This window comes from Malania oleifera, chromosome 1 (assembly GCF_029873635.1).
Source record: "Malania oleifera isolate guangnan ecotype guangnan chromosome 1, ASM2987363v1, whole genome shotgun sequence".
In the NCBI taxonomy this organism is placed as follows: Eukaryota; Viridiplantae; Streptophyta; class Magnoliopsida; order Santalales; family Ximeniaceae; genus Malania; species Malania oleifera.
This window is the reverse complement of record NC_080417.1, coordinates 114297783-114312551: the sequence shown is the minus strand read 5'-3', so window position 1 is coordinate 114312551 and position 14769 is coordinate 114297783. Positions and strand designations below refer to the sequence as shown.

Here is a 14769-nt window from a genome sequence, read left to right as displayed (position 1 = left end):
CATTCGACCTAGTGTTTCTCCCTAGGGAGCTCTAATATTATTTGTGAAGAAGAAAGACGGGTCAATGTGCATGTGCATTGATTACGGTGAGATTAACAAGGTGACTGTGAAGAATCACTATCCTTTAGCTCGTATAGATGATCTTTTTGACTAGTTTCAGGGGACGTGGGTCTTTTCGAAGATCGACTTGCAATCAGGATATCATCAGGTGAGGGTTAGATCTGATGATGTAGCGAAAATTGCTTTCTAAACCAGATACAGCCACTATGAGTTCTTGGTTATGCCTTTTAGGTTGACGAATGCTTTGGCGGTGTTCATGGATCTTATGAACAGGGTTTTCCATGAGTACTTGAACCGGTTCATAGTGATGTTCGTTGACGATATTTTGGTATACTCAAGGAGTTCGGAAGAGCACGAGAGCCATCTGAGGTTAGTATTATAGGTTCTGTGGGAGAAGAAATTGTATGCTAAACTGAAGAAGTGTGAATTCTAGTTGAATCAGGTTGTATTCTTAGGCCATATGGTGACTGGTGACGGTATATCAGTTGATCCTAACAAGATCGAAGCGGTGGTCAACTGGGTAAGGCTGAAGAATGTGCAGGAGGTTCGGAGTTTTCTAGGACTGACAGGTTATTATCATTGGTTCTTGGAAGGTTTCTTTAAACTGTCTGGGCCTATGATTCGATTGACCAGGAAGGGAATGAAATTTGAAAGGACCAGTGATTTCGAGGAGTGTTTTCAGGAGTTAAAGCACTAACTGGTTACCGCTCCAGTTTTGACCATTCCTTCGGGGAATGGCGATTTTGTGATTTATAGCGACGCATCTCTGAAGGGTCTAGGGTGTGTGCTTATGCAGTAGGGTAAAGTAGTAGCATATGTTTCTTAGCAACTGAAAGAATATGAGAAGAATTATCCACACATGATCTAGAATTAGCTGCTGTTGTATATGCACTGAAGATCTAGCAACACTACTCGTATGGTGTGCAATGCGAGATCTTTATTGACCACAAAAGCCTCAAGTATTTTTTTGCACAAAAGGAGCTGAATATGAGGAAGAGATGGTGGCTTGAGTTGATCAAAGACTATGATTGCACCATCAGTTATCACCTGGGGAAAGCTGATGTGGTAGCCGATACATTGAGTCGGAAGTCGGAACATGCTGCGGTATCTGCAGTTGTAGCCTAGCATCACATTAGACAAGATCTGGAGAGCTTGGGTGTAGAGTTGGTATCTAGGGATCATCAGGATTTCATTACTAGCTTGGTAATCCATCTGACTTTTTTTTAGCGTATTAAAGTCGCACAAGCTAGTGATGCGGAGTTGTTAGAGGTTGCGAAAAAGGTACAGTAGGGATTGGCTATAGAGTTTAACATCTTTGAAGGAGGTGTATTGAGGTTTGGGAACAGGCTGTGTGTTTCGAACAACGATGAGATCAGAAAGACAATTTTGAAGGAAGCGCATCGTTCATTATATACGGTACATCTTGGTAGTACAAAGATGTATTGGGACTTATACGAGACCTTCTAGCGGACTGGTATGAAGAGACAGATTGCTCAGTTCATGGAGCAGTGTTTGACGTGTCAACAGGTGAAAGCTAAACATAAGAGGCCAACAGGGCCATTGCAGCCTTTGCCTATTCCGGGGTGGAAATGGGAGCATATTTTCACGGACTTTGTGATCGAATTACCGCCAGCTCTTCACGAGCAGAATGCTATATGGGTGATCGTGGACAGATTGACAAAATCTGCTCATTTCATACCGATGAAGGTTAGCTATCCTTTGAGTAGGTTGGCAAACCTATATGTTCGTGAGATAGTGAGAATGCATGGAGTATCGGTGTCCATTGTATCAAATCGAGACACGAGATTTGCTTCTCAATTCTAGTCGAGCTTGCAAGAGGCACTGGGCTTACTTTCAGTACAGCGTTCTACCCCCAGACTGATGGACAGTCGGAGAGGACGATACAGATTTTGGAAGATATGTTGCGAGCTTGTGTGTTAGACTTCGGTGGTAGCTGGATATAGTTTATGCCACTGGTAGAGTTCGCTTATAATAATAGCTTCCAGTCTAGTATCGAGATGCCACCGTTCGAGGCTCTGTATGGTCGGAGGTGTTGATCTCCTCTGTATTGGAATGAGGTTGGTGAACGTCAGGTGTTAGGACCCGAACTTGTGCAGCAAGCGTTTGAGAAGGTAGGTTTGATCCGGGAGAGGATTAAATCGGCTCAAAGTCGACAGAAGAGCTATGCAGATGTTCGCCGCCGTGAGTTAGAGTTTGAGGTGGGGGGTAAGGTATTTCTGAGAATCGCTCCTATGAAAGGGGTGATAAGATTTGGGAAGAAGAGCAAGCTGAGCCCGAGGTATATTGAACCATTCGAGGTTCTTGAGCGAGTGGGTTTGGTGGCCTACAGGATTGCACTACCCCCAGCACTCTCGAGGATCCACGATGTGTTTCACGTATCCATGTTGAGAAGGTACGTGTGGGATCTTGCATATGTTATTAGCTATGAGGATGTGGAGATTGGGGATACTTTGGAGTATGAGGAAGTACCTATTCAGATTCTAGACCGTAAAGTTCAAAAGCTTCGCACCAAAGATATACCATTAGTGAAGGTATTGTGGCGGAATCACGAGGTTAAGGAAGCTTCTTGGAAACTGGAAACGAAAATAAGTCAGAAGTATCCACAGTTGTTCTGAGTGCCTGTACATTACCCTACTTTGGGTTAGGATAGGTGGTCAATCATTGGGAGTGTGTGTATTGTGAACTCCTGAGATGGTTGTGTATGTAACCATGGTATTCCTCTGCCATAAGTGAGGGTATGTATATATTGGGATGGGGCTGCGTTTTAGTAGTCACCGGTTCTCTTTAGAATTGCGTATATGAATTTTCTTGTATGTTGAGTTTGTGAATGAGAGATGGCAAATTTCGAGGACGAAATTTTTGTAAGGAGGGAAGGTTGTAAGAACCTGAACTGTGATAGGTGGGTTTAATTAATTAATAGAGGGGCAAGATGGTAATTAAACAAGCTTCGTCAATGAAGCCAGAGTTCGTCGACAAAGACCTTACATTTCTCGTCGACGAAATTCAGAGGCTCGTCGAAGAGGAGAAATCGAGGGGTTTTGGGAAACCGGTAATAGCATATTCGTCGACGAGGTCCTTGTCTCGTCAACGAGCTACCTATAAGGTCTCGTCAACGAGGACGCAATTCGTCAACGAGAACAGCTGAGTCAAGGGTACTATAAATAGATATTTTCACTACTTCTCAGCTAAGAAATCTCATTTTATCTCTCTATCTCTCTAGAAACTCTTCCTACTCTCCATCTCCTCTAGATTTCTTCGTCGTGGGAAGCGAGAATCGTTAATTCAAACACGAGGATCGTGGAAGGATTCTCTATAAGTTCTATGGATCGGATTTTAGGTTCGACTATTTTTGGGTTTTGGCGTAAAATCAAGGTAAGGCTCGATTTTCAATTCTGATCTAGTAGTTTTGTAGAGAACAGTGTTGTAAGTATTATTTGTATTGGGATTTGTAGGTTTTGGAACTCGGTTCGCGGTTTAGGAGCCTTGAAGTTCGGGATTTGTTATTTGGGGGAAAAGTAAAAGGATTCAGTTTATATCGGTTATTTTTTAAATCGGACTCGGTAGAACTGTGGTTCACGGTCCTGTGTGCGTTTTGGTTACTCATTTGGAGGGATCTAACAGGTAAAATTATGGGTTTTCCATGTTACAATTTTGGGGACAAAGGGTTATTAGGTTGCATCCCTGGTTTTGTTGAAAATCGTATGTATATGGTGATTTATACTGTGTAATAGGGATGGTCGTGCCTTGACTTTATATTAAACTGTATATGTTTGGAAAACATGATTTTCGGATTTCCAAATGGGGGTGGTTTGTTTGGTTATGTGAGCATGCATGGTTGTGTTTTATTGAAATGCAATAGGAACTGGGTTTTGAGTTGATCCAGGTACTCAAAGAGTGTCCGGCTCTATATCTGCGAGGATATGAAATCGCTAGGCCATGTTTGGCAAGAGTGTCCGACTCTATATCCGAGGGTGTGAGCCTTACCAGCTAATCACCAAAGGGTGTGGATCCACCAGTTTGTACCGGTAGGATGCCATGGGAGCCTGGGGTTTGTCATGTGCTGGGGACGCCGTGTATCACGAGCCAGCTACGGGCCGACACCGGATATCACGGGCCGGCTATGGGCTGAAGGGTGTGACGACACTAGATTGATCATGTGTGTGTGTGTGTGTGTGTGTGTGCACTGCACTGGAGCCGTTTTGTGAAAATACTGAAATTGCATTTAACTGTGTATGTTTTTCTGTCATGATAACACTCAAATGCCACACACCAATATAACATGTATTCTTCCTTACTAAGATGTGTCTCACCCCTGCTGTATGTACATATTTTCAGGTCCTTCAGGTAACCAGAGCTAGCATTCTAGGTGTACCGCAGATAGCGCTTGGGTAAGTGCTAGGACTTTTGTGCTTGGGTTTTCATTTTGGAGTATGGTTGATAACCAGGTTTATGTTTTGTGCTGTGGAGCTTGGACTCTCGTTGTATAGACTCTGGTGTGGTACTGTACGTATATATATATATATATATATATATATATATATATATATAATGACATTTTTTCACTGCGTATATTCTGTTGTGTATGGATGTGTATAGGGTTCCTGGGAATCCCACGAGGTCGAACCCTCATCCATTGTCTTATATTTTGGATGTTTTGTTTAATACATGGACAGGTTAGATTACATTTTCACCCTTGGATTCTATTTTCGGGTTCGAGGCGTGACACTTATATATATGGTTGAGCCCAAGACCCAATAAGCTTAAACTTTTAGGTCAAATTGGTGTTCATCCATGTATATCAAGCCCACATTATAGGCTCCTCCGGTCCTAACAAGTGATATCAGAGCCAACGGTTCGTAACTCTTGGTGTGCGATATCGTAAAAAGTCGAGACGTGAAACTAATTCTCCTGACGTGCTAATAATTGGAGGACCAAGTGTGTGACCAAGGCCAATAAGGATCATCTAGGTCTAAGATGGATCCGAATAGGGTCAAGATGTGTGAGGTAGGATTGATTCGGAGGCACGTGGAATGCAATCTGAGGCACGTAAGACGCCAGTGGTAAGGCCCACTTGAGCAATTGTTGGGCAATTAGGTTTATTCTCAAAAGGGAGACAGTTTCCGTTCAAAGAGGAGCAATTGAAACTCACAAGTGAGGGAGAGATTGTTGAGAATTCCACTTGTAAGTTTGTCTCACATTGGAAAAATTGAGTGGATGATGGGTGCTTATATACATGGTTGAACCCAAGACCCATTAGGCTTAAGCTTTTGAGCCAAATTGGTGTTCATCCATGTGTATCAAGCCCACCCATGGGTTCCTCTGGTCCTAACAAAGCGTGGAAAGCCTATTGGTGTAAAAGATAAAAACTATAATTAGATCGAGCTTAATTGAATTCAGGTTGAGTTTCAAGAACTTATATTCGATTTGAATATGAGTTCAATAATACTGAAATTGATCGAGTTTGAGTCAAGTTTCGAATTTAATATTTTCGAATCAAGTTGAATCGAGCTTGAGTATCCCACTATGTCCAACTTAAATATACCCCTAAATAGAATAATTAAAATAAGGAAGAAAATAAAATCAAATATGGTAGAAAAATGTGGCTAATTTACACAATTATTGGTTGTAGAATGATCATCACTGTCATTATTATTACTTGCTAGCTTAACTTCCAAAAGAACAAGGCTTTACAAATCCATTTTTTTTTCAAGAAGTAGGCCCTTAAGGGGAGACTTTAAGGGATATCTGGGTATGGTACGAGGAAAAACAAATTTTTTTTTTTTCTATCTTTAGTTTAATGTACAATGTTAAAAAAAAAAAAAATAGAAAACAAATTTGGAGCTTCATAATATATAAAAACTGCAAGCAAATAACAATAATTTTTTTCCAAAGCATAAAGCTTCTCAGCATTTTCCTTCAAATTCCCATTCTTTGGGAGGTTTTCCTGAGAAATATTTATTTCAGCCAGCAGAAATTTTTAACATCTATGCTGGGAGTTTTTCCCTATTTTATTATTAATTTAAAATAAAATATTTAAAAATACTCTGTTTGGAAAAAATTTTCTCAGTTTAATGTTTACGTAATCTCGCAGTTAGTGTTGCGAGATTTAACACGCATCACAAACATAGAAGCCCTAGTCAAGCAAATATCGCAACTTCGTCTTGTAAGATTTAAACACGCATCAGAAATTGGGCAGCCTGCGAGATTTACTAGGTATATATTTTAAATTAAAAATGTATTATACCCAATTAAAAGAATAAAGTATTCTAATTCAAAGTTAATAACTCAAAATGTGTTATAATTTATAATTTTTAAAAAATTATAAAATATTTTTCCATCTAATTGAATCAATCGTTAATCTAGTTTAATGTCCAAACATATAGAATTAAGTAAAAATCATATGCATGAAACTTTTTAGTTTCTTCTTCTTTAATAATTATCATGCTTTAGATTTTTTTTTCTTTACTTATAATGCTTCTTAAAAGAATATGAATGGATTAAATGCTATTCATTGCAATAGTCAAATTTAAAATTTTTATTTTTTATGAGAATGCACATATATATTATAGACACCAAATTTTAAATTTTTATTTTTTATGAGAATGCACTTATGTGAGGAATGGTATCGACATATAATTGCACAATTAAATATATCGTACCTATGCAGTGTGCATCCAACACGATGCACAGACCGTAATAATCAGTTACGAAAACAATCTCATAAAGGACTGTATCATTATACCCTTGCATAGGGTATGTTACGATCACCCGCAATGCATTTTGATCTGAATCAATATACAAATATTGATATATCTTCGAGTACAATTTATTTAATTTATACCTACGACTAATTCAAATTGGTCAAACTTGCGTAATACCATAAGTAACACCCTCTACTCCAGTAATAATTTCTCCCTCCCCCCATATACAACAATACCGTTACCGGAACATTGTTCGAGCTTCCTGGCATTTAGAGATCGACCCTCAAGAAATTGTAAACACCTACGAAAGTAAATTAAACCAAAATTAGATTAAAAAATATATTTATACCTATGTCTATAAATTATTGCTTGAATAAGAAATTTGTTCTTTCAAAATAAAATAAGCTAATTTTATATGTATATATCTATACTTATGTCTATCCTATAAATTAATACAATTATAGTAGGGTAAATTATTTTGTCATGTACATATGATTGATCTTCTAAAGTGAATTTTGAAATATAATAACTAAGTAAAATAATTACAATAATATGTTTATAATAATGACCTATAGGGTTGAGTTGCTTTACATCCTCTAAGATTTCAAAAAAAATTCAAAATTTTTACAAACTTTTTCTAACATTTGATTTTTGACACTTATATCCCTAAAATTTTTTTATCTTTTTACTAAATAGAAGGAGAGGAAATCTTTAAAATCTTAGAAAATGTTCCTAAATTTTTTTAAATCTCATAAGAGATTTTTGTCTTTTTGCTAAACTTTAAGAGAGGTCAATTTTATTTTATCTTAAATTTTATTAAATAATTTAAATAAAAATGCATTAATAAGTTTTGAGGATATTTGTTTGAGAAAAAAATATATTCAATATAAATTTATTAAAAAAAAAATCTAGTGTCATGCATGTAATTAAATTCTTATAATCTATTAATATTTTAATACACAAAAATGCAATCATGCACATGCATAATAAACAGCATATGCAATGTAGGGATTCACACACTAATTTAAATGTCATTATTTAATATTTTTTTTATGATTATGAGTAAAATATAGTAATTTAATTTTAATTAGCTTTAACATTTAAATTTTAATTATTGTTTCTTTACTGGAAACCCTACACATTATATTTCATTTTTATAAATACTAAAAAAAAAAATGACTAGCATGGAGGCAGACTCAATAAATTTGGATGACCTAAAAATTTAATTGCTGAAATATATATATATATCATGCACCAAATTAAAATTGCTCTAAATTAATATTATATGTATATATCATGCACTAAAAATTTAATTGCTGAAATAAACTAGAATGGAGACAGCCTCAATATATACAACATGAAATATGGATAATATTCAATATCTTTTTCTACTCATTAAATTTGGATAAACTAAAAGCTAAAAGCCAAAGAAAAAAAAATTGAAAAAACACAAATAAAATGAAACCTAACCTTGGGGTTTCCAAATGCAGCCTTCAAAGAAAAAATCAAAATCACACAATACTATATATTGTGGTCACCAAGCAAATCTTCGAGCATTTGTTAAATAAGAACTCAATGAAACAAATTTTATTTTACGGTAAGAAAAAATATGTACCCCATTTTTAAGTTTTTATATCCCACTCCACGAACGGTCATCTGCACTCCACGAACAATCACTTGCAGTCGCCCACTCCCGAACGGTCACCTGCTGCTGCCGTCCTCCTCTCTGCTCTCTCTGCAAGTAGAGCTCTGCAGACACGGCTCTCTGCTGAAGTTCGCAAATGAAAGGAAGGGCCAAAGACCAGATCAAGCAAATCTCACAGGATAGTCCTGCGAGATTTTCTGCCACGCGTCAACTGATCCTATGCTTTTCTCTTTAAATCTTGCAGCATCAAGCTGTGAGATTACGTAAGCATTAATGTGAAAATTTTTTTTTCAAATAGAATATTATTTAATATTTTATTTTAAATTAATAATAAAATGGGAAAAAACTCTCTTCGTTGGTAATTTAAAATTTTCAAAGCTGCGAGTCACTGGAGCAATTCACAAGACTCCAGCATAGAGGAGAGAGGAGTGGCCAGGAATATCCCATACCGGGCGTGCCCAGCTAGGGTTGGAGAGCTGGGACTTGAAAACCCCTCAAGCTCCCTGCACCCAAACAGACACAGGACAATGGAGTATAAAAATCTTTTGTGGGAATCATATGATGAAACTTTGAAAGGAATATTTTCCTTAAAAAAAAGGCGCAGTGCAAAGAATCTTTCCCTTTCCCATGGAAAAATTACTTTACAGATTACAGGATGGAAAGAAATATCTGATCTCTTAACCTAGATAATAATATTAATAGTAATCACAAACCCAGAATCCTCTATATTTGACTATTCATCTCTCTCCGCATCAAATCCAAATCCAGAGGTCATATCACAGCCAATCAGTTCATCGTAAGGGTAATTGAAATAAGAAAAAGGTTTTCTAACCCTGCAAAAGAACAAAACTTTTTAGAGTAGCGAGAAAGTTGAAACAGAGAATCAGAAGGTAAAAGTTAGAAGGCTCATTCAGCCCAAGAAAGAGGAATTATATGCGGTCATGTACAAACTATATCCCTTTTCAAGACACGCAAAATAAAAGGGAGCTGAAGCTCATAGGTAAGGGTAAGCAAAGACACGACACAGACACGGACACAGACACGGACAGGGACGCAAGACACAAGCTCCAAGCATGGAGTATGAAGGAGAGAGTTCCATTTCCAGACCAAGCATAAAAGAAAAGGCACAAACTTCCTCACAAACCACTCATAATGCTCAAGATGGGCTCATTTTTTAAAACCCATTCACACATAACATAACAATAAAGAAAATAAGAAGTTAGAATAATCACACTTCCTACAATTTACAGCAAGTCTGTAGGTACATTTGTCATTGCAACTTCAGCCATTTGTGGTGTCGCTGCGGTCACTTCCGTTGTCAGAGTCTCTAGGAGAGGAGGTAAAAACTGAGTATAGTGGAATTCAATCTGTAGTCTGTGATGAAGAGGTGTTGAGGTCAATAAACCTTTTCTAATATCTGCCTGCAATTCCCTAATTGGAATTGCAGCCAGAAAGCTCTTTATGTACTCCTTGCAAGCCTCCTTGCCTTGACACACAACCTCCTCTTCCTCTTCACTCTTGGCTGATTCCTCTACCTTCGCTCCTACAAGCGCTCCCACTGAGCCCTCCTTAGGGTTGATCTGCTGCATCTGCAGACTCTTGGGTTCCATGGCAGCCATGTTCTGTTGGTCAATAGCTGGCCTTTCATCTGCCGATTGAGCAACAATTGGTAGTTTTGAAATTGTTGTATTCCTATCAAATTTCAAGATATAGGCCTGGTTGCATCCCTCATAGAGCCTCTCTCCCAATGTGTCAATAATGTAGTAAGCCTCTGGTTCAACCTTGAGGACAAAAAAATGGTCATTCCAACTGACAATGTAAACCTGAGGTTCAATGTCACCAGGTAATTCTGATCCTGCGTGGCTAATTTCATCCCAAATGCTGTCAAATGACATAGCACCATGCAAGAAGTCAAATCTGCCTTCATCCATCCCCTCTGGATGGAAAAATCCAATAAAGGACTTTCTGGGAACAACAGAAAGAGGGCGTATTTTGGCCTGGAGAACAGTTTCGAGATCAAAATGCTTGTCAGGAAATCGTACCATGTAAGTTTCATTCTCGCAGAGATTCCTCCATTCTAATGAGCCTTCTCTGATCAAACTATCAAACTGGGACTTAATGGGCAAGACTTCACGGTTGGCTTGGAACCAATCAGCAATGACAGCAACTAGAGCAGTGCATGCACTTTCACCTGCTGCTCGCTCACTCCGCTGATCAATGGAAGCAAAAAAGACTTTTGTTTGAAGCTTCATGTGTCCATCACGGCTTACTACTTCTTTCAGCTCCCAACTGCCTATAGCAAAATTGTCATCCCCAAACTCAGACACTGATGATCGATGTGCACTTGAATCCTCATCATTCCTATGCCACTGCATGCACAGTTGCCAATATCCATAATAAGAACTTAGTCAACTTCTGTTTGACAAGAACAAGGGAGTTGGAAATTTTTTAACATCATCCTCACAAGACAGCATATATTTCAAATTCCAGTACATAAACAATCATATTTGAGCAAACAAAACTTGTTTTGCAAATTTTCTGAGTCTTCTAACTCCATTTTCTTTTTGATGCTTACCAACTTAAAAACTAGCCCAGTCAAAAAAAAAAATTACGTGTGAACTTGCCAATGAAATTAAGAATTTAAATCTGCTGTCAAGAAAGCTTTTTATGGTTCAAACATGCCAATGAATGTAAGGATTGGAACCCCACAGCTATAGTACGCATCAACAAGAAAGGTCTTGAAATAGGACAAAACTCTGTAAACATTTCGTTAAGGCTTGATATACATTGTTAGCCCATAACCTAACAGCTTAAGATGTTAGGTAAAATAGTGATCTAACATGGTATTAGAGCTAGTTACTAAGGGGTCCTAGCTTCTAGTCTTGTTGCCCGCATTTAATATAAGATTTTTAGAAAGTTGTCTTGTTCCTAATGTGGGTGTTTTTCATCGTGTGTTATCTCTCCCTGTGCAATCGGGCTGCATGTGCAGGGGAGTGTTAAGGCTTGATATACGTTGTTCGACCAGAACCTAACATCTTAAGCTGTTAGGTAAAGTGGTAATCTAACACCTTCCAAGACTAGCAAAGAGTTTCCATATTTGAGTTCTTTATTCAAAGAAAAATTTACCAGCACCACATGCCCAGACCAAGGAACAGAGTGATGTAATGACAGAATCTTACCCCAAAAGTAAGAGATTCATCTGGGCTTAGCTGTCGGCGATCAAAATCAATGTCGTCCCCACCTTCTTCGCCATAGGCCTTCTTTAGCAGTGGCTCCCCTTTAGCTTTTGGGGATCTGAAGCTCAACTTCCGCTTCCTCCAAGACAGAATGCTACGCTTTGAACTCTGCAATAGGGACGGCTCAGAGACTGATGCATTTGAATCCTCAACATGTACACATCCCACATCTGATTTGCGGTTGCTGTAGTAAACCCAGTCCTCATCTTCATCATTAATCCTCGCATTGGAATACAATGATCCTCCAGCACAATTGGCATAGGCCAATGTGCCATAACTGAATGACTTCCTAACAGTAGAATCCTCCTTACCATCATCTGATTCTCCTTCCTCAAAATCTTCAAGTGAATCCGAGTCAAATGGGTAGGCATACTCACCATCCTCACTCCTGGCAGAGCACCTGCCCTCACTACCCTCTTCCTCGTGGCAGGCCTTTTTTTCTCTTCTGGTGGAGACATATTCTGTAAAAATTTTCACTTTTCTGAGACCAGCTTTAATTGCAGAAAGCTCATCTTTCTCTGTCGACTGGGTTTCTCCAGACTCTGGAGGACATGGAAAAGGCACTATGGATCTCTGTACTGATTCTGCAGACTCTAGACCAGTTCGCAATTCGAATAAGTTGAATGATATCTGCAGCATAAAAATAAAGTTTGATATCAACATGTCCACAACCTTAGGAAAGATATGAAGGTGAAGCAAACTAAAATCCATTTTTCCAGACATCATTTTCCCCAACATGAAAGTCAATACAAGATTATGCAACTTATCTATGAACCCCAGCAATGCCATGCCACATCAAAAGTAAAAAAACAATGAATAATATAAAACAAAAAAGGAAAATAAAGATGGGAAGCACTTACATAAAGAGAAGGACGAGGCTCAGCGGTGCCGCCTGGCAAAACAAGAGGAAGAATTACTTCAAACTCTTTGTCATCAGCTGTGCAAGCAAATTCAGCAAGGTTCAACAATGCTGTTCCAATTGCAGGGACCTTTGTCTTAGGCCCTCGTCTGAAGCCCTGGATTAGAAGAAAACAAACCTGAGATCCCCTAAACAAATTAATAGATAAATTTCATAAATAGAACATGTCACCACAAAATGTGAACATAAAAAATGACGGACACCCAAAATCCACACTGCAACCAAAACTCATTTCGCTAAAACAAATAAATTTCATAAATATACATGTCACCTTCTTCAGAAATAGAGGCACATCAAGCCGAGAGAGATAACATGCATGCCCACATGTTCAAAACGATTTTTTTTCTCTCAAGTAACAACACAAACAATGCAACTGGTTGTTAAATTGCCCAGAAGGGAGCTAAATTGTTCGTGGGCTACAAGACTACAAGAGTTTCTAAAGTACAACTAAGAACCATATCCTAAACCTCATGGAAAACAAACAAAAGTTGCATAAAGGGAACTTCTGCCCATGTGGAGAAAATGAATATATAGAACTCCTAATTCCGGCTAATTCAGATGTCCTTAAAGAACATCTGATACATCCCAGAAGTTATCAGAAACTCTCTGACGCTCAATTCATACGCTAACCTAATCAATGACTAAAATAGAACCCTATACCAATTCAATCAGGCAAATGTTGACCAGTTCAATTACAAAAATAACATACAAAAATGAATACGTAATTCCCCAAAATTTAAATGATGTGGAAAAAAAAAAGTCCATCTGCACAAAATCCTATTAACAAAAAAATGCATATATAATTCCCTAAAATTTAAATGATGTGACAAAAAAGAAGTCCATCTGCACAAAATCCTATTAACAAATTTTTTTTAAGAAAAAATAAATAAGCAGTAAGAAATTTTTTTTCTTGATAAATACAAATGATTTATAAAAAAAAAAAAAAAATGATGAAAAGTGAGTCCTCAAATCTCCATGAAAATTCCATGCCATCAAACAAACCCCACACAAGTTTCCATATCGGTCAAGAAAAATCTTTCATAAAATATTATATGAACGAACCCAAATTTTTGGCCATGAAACCCTAACTAGCGACTACCCCAGAAAGATCAGAGAAAGAGAAAGAGAAAGAGAAAGAGAGAGAGAAGCCAAGACTCACATCAAACACAGTAAATGCGACCTCCCAGGGAAGGAAAGCATTGTCCTTGTAAGCTGAAAGATTGCAGACGCTATGAAACTCCTCGTCCCACTGAACGACGCCGTCTGAACCAAGCCCTTCCTCTCTGGTGAAGTTCCTCCTCACCGTCCGCCTCAGCGAGCTCAAGGCGATCTTGGGACCCTTCCACCTGATCTCCACCGCCAATCTCCCCTCACCCGATGGCGAGGCCGCCACCACCTCCTCCTCAAGCCCCTTCCCTGCACCTCCACGCACCCAATCGCACCCCTCCAACCTCCTCACCACCAGCCTAACCTCATACTTCTTCGTCACCGGAGGCGGCCAAGGCCGCCAACGCATCATTTTCACTACCATTATCTCCTTCCCACCACACTGAAAAAACACAAAGAACCCTAAAAACCCCGCAATGCTCTTTAAACTCTCAGGAAAACCCTCATGAATCAGCAATTAATTTACCACCGAACCGCATCAAAGACGTACCGACGAAAATAAAAAAGAAAAATCTTGTAATCAGAGAGCGAACGGGGAAGAAAGAGAAACAGAGAGAAGAGAGCGAGAATCGGGAGTTCAGATCTTCAAAAATCTTGAAGAGAAGAGCTGCAGAGATTCAACGCGGCGGATAAAATTTGAGGATTTCTCTCCTAGAAAAACTCCACAGCTAAGATAGAGAGGGGGAAACTGAGAAAGCAAGCCGAGGGAGAGAGAGAGAGAGAGGATGTCGAATATGCCGTTATTGCCGCTTCCCTATAAAATGTAAGTAGAGAGAGAGAGAGAGAGAGAGAGAGAGAGAGAGAGATGGAGTGTGAAAAAGGTGAATTAATAAAAAATAAATAATATTAATGAAGAAGGTAATTAATTAGGGTGGGAAAAAAAGAGCTGGCGTAGCCAATAGAGAAGGAGAGAATTCTCGAGGCTGGGTGTGCGTGGGGGTCTGGACTCCGATGGTGGGTAGAGACGTTTAATTTTTTATTTTTTATTTTTTATTTTTAAAAATAATAAATAAATAAGAC

The 14769-nt window shown here is 38.5% G+C and overlaps 1 protein-coding gene across 1 annotated transcript; it reads right to left on the bottom strand.

Moving 5' to 3' along the window:
• Positions 1-9299: 9299 nt before the first annotated feature.
• Positions 9300-14528, bottom strand: LOC131165024 (uncharacterized). Its single transcript, XM_058122643.1, has 4 exons — positions 13742-14528; positions 12524-12679; positions 11607-12293; positions 9300-10796 (listed from the first exon to the last, which is right to left on the bottom strand). Exons 1-4 carry the CDS (start codon positions 14111-14113, stop codon positions 9672-9674), a joined length of 2340 nt encoding a protein of 779 aa, XP_057978626.1. The 5' UTR covers positions 14114-14528; the 3' UTR covers positions 9300-9671.
• Positions 14529-14769: the final 241 nt, after the last annotated feature.

Coding starts and splice junctions, on each gene's coding strand:
- LOC131165024 (XM_058122643.1), bottom strand. CDS start 14,113: ATGGTAGTGAAAATGATGCGTTGGCGGCCTTGGCCGCCTCCGGTGACG. Junction 12,680..13,741: donor TCGCATTTACTGTGTTTGAT/GTGAGTCTTGGC, acceptor CTTCTAATCCAG/GGCTTCAGACGAGGGCCTAA. Junction 12,294..12,523: donor AGCCTCGTCCTTCTCTTTAT/GTAAGTGCTTCC, acceptor TTTATGCTGCAG/ATATCATTCAACTTATTCGA.